Here is a 12,489-nt window from a genome sequence, read left to right on the forward strand (position 1 = left end):
GCAGAAGGGAGTTAAATCTGCACTCGTTGGGTCCCCTGAGAAAGTTAGCTAAAGGCTGGCTGATGGCATGAGGTACGGCCCCGGAGAAGAGCTGATTGGAGAAATTAGAATACGTGAGCAGAGCGTGCTAACACAGATGCACTGATCAGCACAGGTGAACCTCAGGCCGGCTGATTGCAAACACACTGGACCGGCTGATGGGGCATTGTGGCGGACCACACATGCTGTGCATGCTACAGGATCTGCAGATCTGATCTTTGACGAGCAGCAAAGACGCTATGATGGAGTCAAATGACCAAACACCGCTGTTTCCCAGAGATTCAGGGTGCAAGTACAGGCAAAGAACTTTGCCTTAAAGTGGTGGCTTCTCCTCTTGAACTTTAGGGTCAAGCAAATCTCTTAGCCCTGTGTGCTGTCCCTCTGTCCTGCTGGAATAGTTTCTGCTTTGTCTCCAACGTCCCAAGCAGGGCAGGGGCAGGTGCGAAGCCCTGTTCCCGGAGCTGGCTGACTGTCACCTTGGGATTTCAGTGGCTTCGGCTCCAGCAGCCTCAGAACACTGGAGGCTAGTCCTCGAGTCTGCAGAGTTCGGGGTTCGTGAGGCTGAGTGATCCTGGAACCCAGGGAACTCTGACCCGGGGTTGTTTCTTTAGGGCAGGCTACAGGTCCGGGACCTTGGTGCACGGTGGCACCACTGTGAACCCACCCCCAACCTGCTCTCCGGGTCTGCGCCAGCCCGGGGCGCGAACGGGCGGGAGGCCGGGAGCCTGGAGCGGGAGGAGCGGCCCGGGGCGGGCTGCCAGGGCGAGAGAGGAGCGAGCGAGGCGGGGGCGGCGGGTGCAGAGCTGCGGGCGGCGGCGCCCGCGGGTCACTTGCAGGCGGAGCGGCGGGCAGCAGGACGCGGGGTGGCGGGGCGCACCATGCCCACGTTCGACCAGGCACTGAGGAAGGCGGGCGAGTTCGGGCGCTTCCAGCGGCGCGTGTTCCTGCTGCTGTGCCTGACCGGTGTCACCTTCGCTTTCCTCTTCGTCGGCGTGGTCTTCCTGGGCAGCCAGCCCGACTACTATTGGTGTCGTGGGCCGCGTGCCACCGAACTAGCCGAGCGCTGCTCCTGGAGCCCCGAGGAGGAGTGGAACCTCACCGCACCGGAGCTCCGCACTCCGGCAGAACGCCGAGGCCAAGGCCACTGCCACCGCTACCTGCTGGAAGCCACCAATGCCAGTCCGGAGCTCAGCTGCGACCCACTCGCTGCCTTCCCCAACCGCTCCGCGCCCCTGGTGCCCTGCAGCGGGGACTGGCGCTATGTGGAGACCCACTCCACCATCGTCAGCCAGGTAAGCGTGGCTCTATGCTCCACCTCGCCGCCACCCTGCAAGTGTGAGAAAGTGGCCGCCAGACTAGGTCTCTGGAGTCTTCATGACGTGGAGACCCCACTCCGGATGATCAGCTTGGGGGACCCACTAGGTTCCAGCGCATGCTTACAACTGCTGTATTGCAAATACCCGGGAAAGTCTTTTGTTTATGTCCCTGTCCCAAGGCTAAGAGACATCTGGTTTCAGGTGAAAATAAAAACTTTCCTAGAAGCCAACTCAGAGACGCTTCACACACCTGCCCCCGCGGTTGTCACTGAGATGTGTTGGCACAGTGATTAGAGATTATGGGTCCCCTTTTGGCTGGGGACTTCTGCCTTCAAGTGGTGTTGAACTATGTTGGCACGTCTGGGTTGGTTTATCCCCGCGGGGGAGGGGTGTAGGAGAGGGGGACTTGACTTTGAAGACTTGAGGACCAGCAATTTTTTTTTCCCCAGTGCCCAAATGATTATCTGAAACGCAGGGGACAAAGGTCGAGGCTCTCCCGGGTAGTAATTTTGGTAAAACTGCTTTGGGGACAAAGAGCAGCAATTGAAGAGAAGTTGGAAAAGCTGGGGTATTGGAAAGAGTTTATGATTTTTCCACTAGTAAATTATAGAAAGGAAGCAGGAGGGGGCACCCACTCTACGCACTATGGTGACTGCTGGAGCCTGAAGAGGAGGCAATTCCCACACTTTTAGGGGGTCTCTCTCCCTCTCAGACCCTAACTTCAGTCTGATTCTACACCCTCCAGCACCATGAGCTGGGAGGCTGTGGATTTTAAGTCAGCTTAGAGACTGCTGCAGAGGCATCCAGTCCACGGGGACTCACCGTTCTGCTGGAGCCTGCCTCGATCATTGCTCAGTTTATTCTTATAAAATGATTGACTGTACTCAGGTAAACGCAGGAAGGAAAATTTTCATCTCTTAGTTCTTGTCCAAATCACTCGCTTAGACAACAAGAGGAACATCAGGAGGCAGGAACGCCTTTCCTGTAGTTTCTCTGTTCTTGGTGATCATGTGTCAAGTTAGGATACAGCTCCATGAAGCTGTTCTTTCCTGTAAGGCTATACATGGGTATGGTAGCCTACTCAGTGAAGTTCCGGAGACCCTGTCTCAAAAAACAAGTTGCTGGGCAGTGGTGGCACGCATCTTTAATCCCAGCCTTCGGGAGGCAGAGGCAGGTGGATCTCTGTTAGTTTGAGGCCAGCCTGGTCTACAAGAGCTAGTTCCAGGATAGGCTCCAAAGCTATAGAGAAACCCTGTCTTGAAAAAACAAAATAAAAAACAAGAAGCTCATGAACACAGAGAACTACACATGCACCCTCTCCAAGAGTGCATGTATGCTCATGTGCATACACACATTATATTAAAAAGATGAATGTAAAAAGCCTTCAAAAACTCTGGAAAGGTTGTCATGAACGAATGTGATCCTTGGGCACCCAAGATTAGGGCTGTAAAAATCTCTGTGCAAATACTCTGATGGGAACTTCAGGATTGTGCTGGGATTCCAGGGTTGATAGAACTTTACTGCGTGATTGACAGTTCCTAAAAATGGAGCAGAGGAGTAGGAAGTCAGGAGATGGTCCTGTCATGGTCTCTAGGGGGCTGGGTGGCTACAGTCTGTCAATTAACTTCTTCAGCCCCGCCTTCTCATCCTATTCGTGCCATTATGGTCACTAGCAAGTGACGCCTCAGTGTGCACAGAACAGCGGTCAGACTTCTTCATGGGTGAGCTAAAGGGTTAGGATTGTCTTCCTTAAAGCTGCAGATGAGGTTTTGAAACCTACTGGAAAGATTTCCTTTTCAGTTCCAAATAACTTCCACTTCTTGCGGCTCATCTTTCATATGTCAGTTCCCATGAGGAACCCTCCCCCATCTATCCTGAAAGCCTTGCCACCGAAAGTAACTCAGAATCCACAGACCCTCCCAGACTCCCACGTGCTTTCTCTCATTTTGAATGTGAACAAATTCACATTCCTGCTATTTCAGATACTATCAAAGTAATGAACAAAACTGTGGTTGTAGCTTCTGCAAATGCTATGGACTGAGCAATACTTTCAGAGATCTGAAGTTTAAGACGTACAAAGGGGACACCCTGGAAGAAGTGAAAGTGGACAGGCTGTGGTGGTACTTGTAGGGGCAGACATGACAGATGGTCTTAGCTTCGTAAAAGAAAGAGCTGAGGCTGGTGATGTCAGAGAACCTGTCAGGGTCCCAAGCTGTCATGGAGGTTGCTGCGGGTCAACCTTAGTTCTCTATTCCTATGGTGATCCTCCAGTCAGTGTGCCTTGTGTTTCACTTGGTGGCATTGGGAATACACCTGCCAGACTGGTTGCTGGGAAAGCTGTGACTTCATTTGGTGCAATGGGTTCTTATCATCCTTGTGAACAAGGGAAAGCAGTCGCTTTGAACACATCCACCCTTGCCATAGCTTCCTAACAACTGGAAGAACTCCAAGGAGCTAACTCAGGAGTGACTGTCAAGTGTAGGATTGCTCCACACCATCTCCGACTCAAGGGGATTTCCTACCTGTGCTGAACTCCTCAGGATGGACTCTTCTGTGTGTCTCCACCTCATCTACTTGTCAGATAGGGGGCGGAATCACCTCAGTGGAATGTAAACATTTAATCAGAGCCCTTATTCACTGAATGTTTCAAATTCAAAATGTTTCACTACCTAGGGAGGGAGCCTTTAAGATTGATGGTGAGAATTTTTTTGAGTGCTTGCTAGCAGCAGGAAGGGACAGAAGCCATCTTTCTAGTTCAGGGTAAACCATTGCTCTGCCATCTCTTTTCTTCTGAAATAAAAGAAAGGTCAGGGATGTGGATGATCTGTTGGAGAGAGTGCTGGCTGCTTTGTTCTCAGGCTTCCTCCTTATCCCTAAACAGCCTGGTCTGATTCCTTTGCAATTGTCCTAAGATAAAGGCCAACTGGGTAGGGTGATCCCCCACAGTGCCAGCCTAGTGCTGGCCTCCCTAAGGATCTGCTAAGTGCTTGACTGAGCTATTGTGTGTGCTGGGGAAGGGTGTTAGCCAAGCCACAATTCTGCCTAAGCAGGATCTCTAGTTCACATTCGACACTTTAGAAAGAAGTACTGGGGCTGGAGAGATGGCTCAGTGGTGAAAGCCCTGACCGCTCTTCCAGAGCAGGTTCAATTCCCAGCACCATATGGATGCTTACAGCAATCTGTAACTCCAGTTCCAAAGCATCCAAATGCCTCTTCTCACCTCCATGGGTACCGAGGATGTATGTGATATACAGACATACATGCAGGCAAAATATACATTTAAAATTTCCAGAGAGATTATATTGCTATATCATTTGAATGTGTAATGTCATCTGTGTCTTCCTTTTTTTCTCTCTCTATTAGCTTGATCACAGGAGTGTCTGTTATGTTATTTATTTAAATAACCAATTTTGACATCATTTGTTTTCAACCTCCTTTTCTCCTCTTTACTATGTGTTGGTATGCTTTTCCCAGGCTAAGTTGAATTTTCTGCTCAAATTTTCTAACCCTTTTAAGACTAGTGTACATATTTAAAGCTATGAATTTGCTTCTATGGACTCCCACTTCAACAAGTTTCTAAATGTGTAGTTTTCAAAATAGTGCCAGATTTAGTCTGGGAGCAAATACAGATGTATGTTGTTGTCTGGGCTGCGTTCTGGGCTGCATTCTGGGCTGCGTCTGTATGCAGAGCAAAGGATGATGTGTAGAGTGTGGTGTGCCTCATTGAATCCAAACACCAGTAGAAATCCTTCTTTACTAGCTCCTATCTGGAGAGCAGAATCAATGCTGCGTGTGGCAACTGAGTCACCTTGTTCAATTCAGCATTCGCCGTCTGTTTAGTGTGTAACCCCTGGTTCCACAGGAGAGGAGTAAGGACTCTGGGTGTTTTAAGGAATGACATTTTATCTTCTAGGAACCTTTTCTTATTTTCATAAAAATAAGCCAAAACGAAAACAAAATCAAACATGCAAAGAGAAGGCGAGGTGAGTTAGCACACACCTGTAATCCCAGACACTTGGTCTGACCTAGGAGAGTCGCTGCTGCCCAACAGTTTACAGCACAACAGCAGAGCTCCATCTCGAAACGTAACATAAATTACACTGAGATGTCCACACCCTTAAAGCACCCCACTGGAAGAATTACTCTTTGAAACCGCATCTATCCGTTATCTCCTTCCAATACTTGGGTCCTGGGACTGGAACGCAGGCTTGGCAGCAGGTGCCTTTACATAGTGAGTCATTGCACTGGCCTTGAAGGAAACCCTCTTAGACTAATCAAGCTGTTTAATGTCCTGGCATAAAAACACAAATGCAAGAAATTATTATAAAATAATAAATAGCCGTGCATGTTGGGTGTGGTGACACACGGCTGTAATCTCTGTATTTGGGAAGGCTAAAGCAGTTCAAGGATCAGATATTTAAGGCCAGGCTGGTTGCACATTTAGATGGGGGGAGGGTTAAACATAAGCATTGGTGGCTACTATTTTTACCATGTTCCTACCTCTAATACCCAAATTCTGACTCCAGTGGACTACGAAGCCGTTTGGTAACTTACATCTATGTACAAAGGCTCCTCAACAGACACCAGTCTTTCAGTGACTCAGGAATGGTCTTAGAATGCTGGCCCTGGTGACTGTAGTCCCACAGTGCAGGAGGTGGAAGAAGGGAGGTTATTAATTGGAGACCAGCCTGGATATACAGCGAGTCTCTGCCTGGAAGCTAACAAACATGAAGAAAAAAAAAGAGAGAGAGAGAAGGGGAGGTGAGAGAAGAGAACGGGAGGGGAGGAAAGAGGAGGGAAGGGGAGGGGAGGAGAGGGAATGGAAATAGAGGGGAGGAGAGGAGAGGGGAGGAGAAAGGAGGGAAGAATCCTGAAGGCATATGCCTTTAGGTACAGTAACTTCAAAGCCTCCAACGTTGCTAAAGCTAACCAAATGAACGAGACCAGCCTGTCATCTGGAACCTGTGTTTGAACATAGACACTTGTCTGCCCCGGTTCTTCACATAGACAAGTTGAAGGTTTTAGGAGGAACAACAAATTCAGTTGGTGTGGGAGAATTGTCTGTATTCTGTCAATCATATTTTAATAAAACGCTGATTGGCCAGGCAGGCAGTATAGGCGGGAAAGCCAGACAGGAACTAGGGGTGGAACAAAGAGACTGGGAGTATTCTGGGACACAGGAAGCTCCCTCCGTCACTCCTGCGCAGACCACCGAAGAGGCAGCATGTAACTTGCCCAGCTGAGAAAGGTATGGAACCATGTGGCTAATGTAGATAAGGATAATGGGGTAACATAAGTTATAAGAGCTAATAAGTAGCCTGACCTAATGGGTCAATCAGTTTATAACCTTATGGAGTCCTGTGTATGATTTTTCTTTGGGATATGCCGGCTGTGGGGTACCGGGCAGGACGGAAACTCCAACAAGCCGGCCCCCTCATGTTACATTCAGTCTTCTCTCAATATATACATTCCCCCACATGAGCATATATAGTGTATTAGGTTCAAAATGTGATCAGATTGCAAAAAAGAATAAAATAAAGAGAAGTTAAAACATTTGAGATAGGCCATTCTCCATCTGCTGGGGCAACCAGAGCCTCTACCACTTCACCCTTGCGATCCCACCAGCTCCTCTCCGCTGTGGGGAAGATCCCTGTCATTTTCAACTCGGTACCCTCCTTCTCGATTGCCACCCGCGTCTTTTTCATCAGCTCCTCTTTATCCTCCTATACAGCTTCCGATGGACTCTAGCTTCCCGCTGCAGCCAGGGACCCACCCCAGGTCCATCAGAGGACTTCATACATCTATTCCAGCCAGGGGTGTCAGCCCTGGCTGCTGCTCACATCTCTAGAGCTATGTCTCCCGGTCCCAGCCACCACATCCACCCTGTCAAAATGTGTATGTTAACTGTTATTCAGTTCTTAGTATTTTAAATCCTCATTGTTCTTCCTTCCTTGACTCATACTTTATTTTTAGAGGCTTATTATTAAACTAATTTAAGCCGGCTCTTTTTTAATTTTTTTGCGTTCTTTTTCTTGGTGATATGGTCAGAGAATGTGATTTTTATGATACTGATTTTTTTTTTTTACTTTTATTAACTTTGCTTCATAGATTTGTCAGAAGTCAAGTGTTGTAAGTGTTCCTTTCATGCTTGGCAAGAATATTTGGTCTTTAGTATAAAGTATAGGTTTTATATTCAACAACTGGACCCAGCTATGTCTACTGTTAAAGCATCCTATATATGAGTTCAGTTTTCATATGCTGGTGATTAATAATTACAAAACACTATTTTATAGAGTTTTTCAGTTTCTAGATTTAGGATTTTTTATACAAGATGTAATTTTACTGAATGTGTGTGCATGTGAATTCTTCATGGTGAATTGAAGGCTTTATTATAGTATAAGATCTGATAGGAGATCCAGGGTATGTTTTGTATTAATATCTTTGTCATCTGCTATTAATATGGCAATTCCATCTTTTCTTTGATTAGTATTTAACTATAATTAATCTTTTGTTACCTTGAATTTCCAATCTCTCGTTTTCCAATAGTTGTCAGGGGCTCCTAAGATGTGCAGAAGACGGTTTTGCTTTTCTCAAACATGCTTTAGTGTCCGCGAGGTGGTCAGTTCTCCCGTTCTGTGGCAAAATACCAGAGTCAATCAGCTTACAAAGAGGAAGCTGTATCTCGGCTTGCGGTTTCAGAAGATTCAGCACTCGGCCACTTGACCACATCGCTTGGGCCTGTGATGACACAGCTTCTCACGGTGGAAGTCTGGGCACGGTCTGGAAGTAGGGTAGGCAGGTACCCTGTAGTTGCTTTCAAGGGTACTTCCTTGTACAAGCTCACCGTCATAAAGGTTCCACTGTGTCCCGATAGCACCCTGGGCTGGTGACGGAGCACCCAAGGTCCCAGCCTCAGTGCTCCTTAAGAAGTGTGGTACTTAATCTCTTTAAATGTGCGTGGGAAATTGGAGAGTTTAGGCTTGTTAGAGCATTTTTTTTCTTAATCTTGGCCTTTCTATGTTTATCCTTCTGTGAAAGCAAAATAGTTAGACTTGCTTTTCCTACTCCATTTTATTCCTTCTTTTATCTGTGGAAGTGTAGCTCCTTTATTTCACCTCTTTTGGCGATTACTCCTGGAAAGTTGAACACGCTTATTTAACAGAGCCTGAATTTAATGCGGGGACTTCTTCCACCTTAAGAAAGGATAATTTATGCGTGTGCATGTGTGCCCGTGTGAGTTTATGTGTGCCAATTCTGTACAGGTGGCCATAAGAAGGTGTTAGAATCCCTAGAACTGAAGTTATAGGCAGTTGTAAGGGGCCGTATGGATGCTGGAATAGAACCTTGGTCCTTTGCAAGAGAAGCAAGTGCTCTTAACCACTGAGCCATCTCTCTAACCCCCAATACCTTCTCTTAGACAATCTAAGAAACTTAGAACACTTGAATATAGATGCTGCTCCCCCATCTTTTGATCAGTATTTATCAATGTTCTTTGTCTTCTATTATTAATTCATGTTTTTTAATGTAGTTTTTTGTGCCTTGGTTCATATCCATACTATATTCACCCATTATTCTATAGGATATCTTTTTTCTGCCTTTCCTCAGTGGTTGTCAACCTGAGGGTCTCAACCCCCTTGTGGGGAGATCAAATGACCCTTTCTCAGGAGTTGAATATCAGATACCCTACATATCAGATATTTGCATTACGATTTATAACAGTAGCAAAATTACAGTTACAAAGTAGCAACAAAAATAATTTTATGGTTGAAGGTCACCATAACAGGAGGAACTGTATGAAAGGGGCGCAGCATTAGGAAGGTTGAGAATTACTTTTAATGTATATTTGTAGGTAATAAATGTGTTTTGGCTTTGTTTATATTTACATATTTTTATTTCATCATTTGTCTTGAAAGTCAGCTTTCCAGGTAAGTGGTCCCCTGTCGTTAGTTGTTTTCCTCCATCCTTCTGTAGGAGAAGTCTTAGGTCAAAGGAAGGGCCAGCTCGCTGGCCTCTGATATGTCAGGTCCAGCCACTCTCTCTGAGGGAAGCAAACAAAAGCAATGATGGTAAAACGACATGCATGGCTGGCGATCCCATAATAGGGTCTGCTACTTTGTGTGATAACCAAAAGCTTAGAAAAGAGTTTAATTGACATGAGAAATGGGCACCAAAAAGAGTCTCTCAGGCCATTGTCAGTGTAGTGACACGTGCTTTAAGTGGGGAGCGTCTGGGCACGGGCGAGAGGGCTGCGGAGCCAAGCAGTCTCCACCAGCCTGAGGATGCTCACATCTCAGGGCTGGTTCTGCAAGTGGGTGGGCCTTGGAGAGGCCTTTCTGTTTGGCATACAAACTAGTTCCTGTGAGATGCTGCTTCTGCTTGGGGGTGATCTCATTGTGGGATGATCCGTGTGGGACCTACAACCCAAGGAGACAACAGTTTAGGACAGTGGAGACTTTGGATCACCTTTTCAGAGTTCTGGAATAGGATATGTTAAAATACCTTGGTCTTGTCTTTACGTCTTCAGCCTTGAAGAGGCTGCCATAGGTTTGAATGTCAGGTCTGTAAATGCGAGCACTGCACCTTGAGTGCTGATCACGACCATGTGCAGATTCAAACAGGAGAGTGGACCAAAATAGAGGAGCTGGATCCAAGGGATGGGGGCAGGGAGGGCAGGCATCCATCCTGCTTCTGTGCACCTCGAGGGCCCAGAAGGACTATGCAGTGTTCTCTTGTAAAGGCTGTTTCTTAATCCTCCCTCCACTTTGAAGAATGTGGATCTGTCCTCCTCCTTCCATTTTGCTCTGGAGAAATCTATCATGAGTCTGGTTGTCCTGGTGCAGACGATCTTGTTTTCTCTCAGAAGAGTTGCCTCTAAAACACCACAGGCATGCGTTAAGCACTCACTAAATGTTTCTTGAGTAAATGAGTATGTTTCCTCTGCATTTGACCCATTAATTGCTTCTGAATGACTCTCCACCATTCCCCCTCCAGGGCTGCCTTTCCATCCTCAGCCTTGCCTGTTGAGATTCTAGTTAGACATAAATTGGACTTAATCCTTTCCTTCCCTTGGTGACTTCCTCTCATATTGTCCATTTCTGTGTATACAGATATAGTCTGGCTCAGAATGTCAAATCTTCTGCTTAACCCATCCTTCAAACTTTTCATATGCCTAGTCATTTATTGGTGGCTTTCTTCTTGCTTCCTCTATATGTTTTTTAAAATCTCTTCCATTCATTTCCCCACAACTGCTTTTATTTCACGTGTGGCGACTCCCTGATGTCCTTGGTGTTCTCTGTTGTTTGTGGCTTACTGTGTGTTTAACGATTGTTGGCTTATATGTTCCCAGTCCTTGGTCGTCTCTGTGGGAGCTTAGTTCCTTCCACGCAGGATTTCTTCTCACTTCTTTGGACGCTTGGAGACCACAGTAGCCTGGAACTCTGCCTCCCTTCTAGTCAGCCTGGCTGGATCGAGAATGGCTGAGACTTTTGCCTGTTTTGATTGGAAGTATGAGCTTTTTCTCTACTTCCTGGACCACTTTAGCATAAGTCCATCACAGTAACTATTTATTTCAGCCAATGACAAATGTGTTTTAGTAGTATGTGTTTTTAATGGAGTAAAATCAGGACCCTAATGAATGGGGCCACACCACTAAATGTCTGCTCTGTGGTTTAGGTGGGAAGACCAAACAGATGCACCATCCGGTGACATTTGTGGACCCCAGAACAACCAAGAAAGTGTTTGTAACAGGGGCCTCATTGTGGGAATGTGCAAGAGCCCTTCCTGCTTCCTCTGGCAGCTGGCACTCTGGATTATCAACAGCGCCCACTGCGATTATTTACATTCAGTGCACGCCAGGCGCTGGGCTGGGCCGGAGATACAAGGATGAGTGAGATCCTTTCTCCACCCAGCTCCGGGCCGGGCAGGGCAGACTGTTCTGGGACAGCGGTGAGATGAGTTCTGTGGTGAGGGCCCGCCTTTTCTCCTGTGCCAGGTGAGCCAGGGCACATGGATGCTGACCTGGATCTCAGTCTTGGAGGACAAGGACGGGTTTGGGATAAAAATGCCAGAGAAGCAGTGTTTGGTTTTCACATTCTCTCATTCTTATCTTCCTTTCCTCTGTAACCCTTGAGGGCCCCCCCAGCAGGGCTGGCCACGCATTCCTAGGTCCCACCCAAAGAGTTTGGAATCCAAAGATGGGGCTGGGTTCAGGACTCTTTCTTTCTTTCAAGCATCCTAGGTCCTTGCAGATGGCTCTGTTTCTTAATGAGGAGTGTGATGAGAACCTCATGACAGGAAGATAAATCGGCAATGGATCTGCCAAACTCACCCTGCAGACTCTGGGGTGAATGTCCTTTCCTGTTATCTCCCGGCAGAAGTCCTGGGTCTTCTTGGGTGAGACGCCTTTGTTTATTCCCCATGATCTCTGCACTCCCCAGAGATGCACAACAGATAGGAAGATTCTTTGACTGATGGGGGCAGGGCCTAGGTGGACCACACTGTGACAGTCTTACCGAGGCTTGGAGAGGAATTTATACAAAGACACTGCCATGTGCAGGTCAGGCAAGTGTGGCATCTTCACAATCTATGGCTGTATCTATTTTTCTTGCTGTTGTGTCAAATGCCTGTCAAGGAGTGGTGTATTCTGGTTCTGCAGACCCCCATGGTGTAGAAGGCACAGAGGCAGGAGCAGGAGGCAGCTGGTTGCATTGCATATGCAGTCAGGAAGCAGGGAGTGAGGAACGCTGGCTCAGCTCACTTTCTCCTTTTCATTCATCCCAGACCACTAGTGCTACCTACATCCGGGGTAGGAATGAACTGATTCAATCCAAACAGTTCCTACAGACACGCCCAAGGGGTTGTCTCCTAGGTGACTGTGGGTCCGGTTGACACTATTAGTCATCACAACTGGCTAAAGTGTTTTGTGTAAACATTGTAGTAGACTGGAAAGGGAGCACTTCCGGGATCAGATGGTGCTGGGCCTAGATCCCAGCTCCTCTGTCTCCCAACCTCAGCAGCCAGTCCAGCAACTGCCCAACTCTGTCTTCTTAGTTCTGGGGTAACTATGTTAAAGACCCATGGATTGGGGTGCCTAGCACCAAGCTGTTGGCACTGTTCAGGGAGACTGTGGAACCTT

At 47.3% G+C, this 12,489-nt stretch overlaps 1 protein-coding gene across 1 annotated transcript in view; it reads left to right on the forward strand.

Moving 5' to 3' along the window:
• The first annotated feature begins 857 nt into the window (after positions 1 to 857).
• Positions 858 to 12,489, forward strand: part of Slc22a3 (solute carrier family 22 member 3) — an 88,516-nt gene continuing 76,884 nt past the window's right edge. The window contains exon 1 of the mRNA XM_048420776.3: positions 858 to 1,331. Within this exon, the coding sequence (XP_048276733.3) occupies positions 918 to 1,331 (414 nt within the window). The 5' untranslated portion in view covers positions 858 to 917. The remainder of the gene's footprint in view (positions 1,332 to 12,489) is intronic.

Source organism: Myodes glareolus, chromosome 1 (genome assembly GCF_982192425.1).
Source record: "Myodes glareolus chromosome 1, mMyoGla1.1, whole genome shotgun sequence".
Classification (NCBI taxonomy): Eukaryota; Metazoa; Chordata; class Mammalia; order Rodentia; family Cricetidae; genus Myodes; species Myodes glareolus.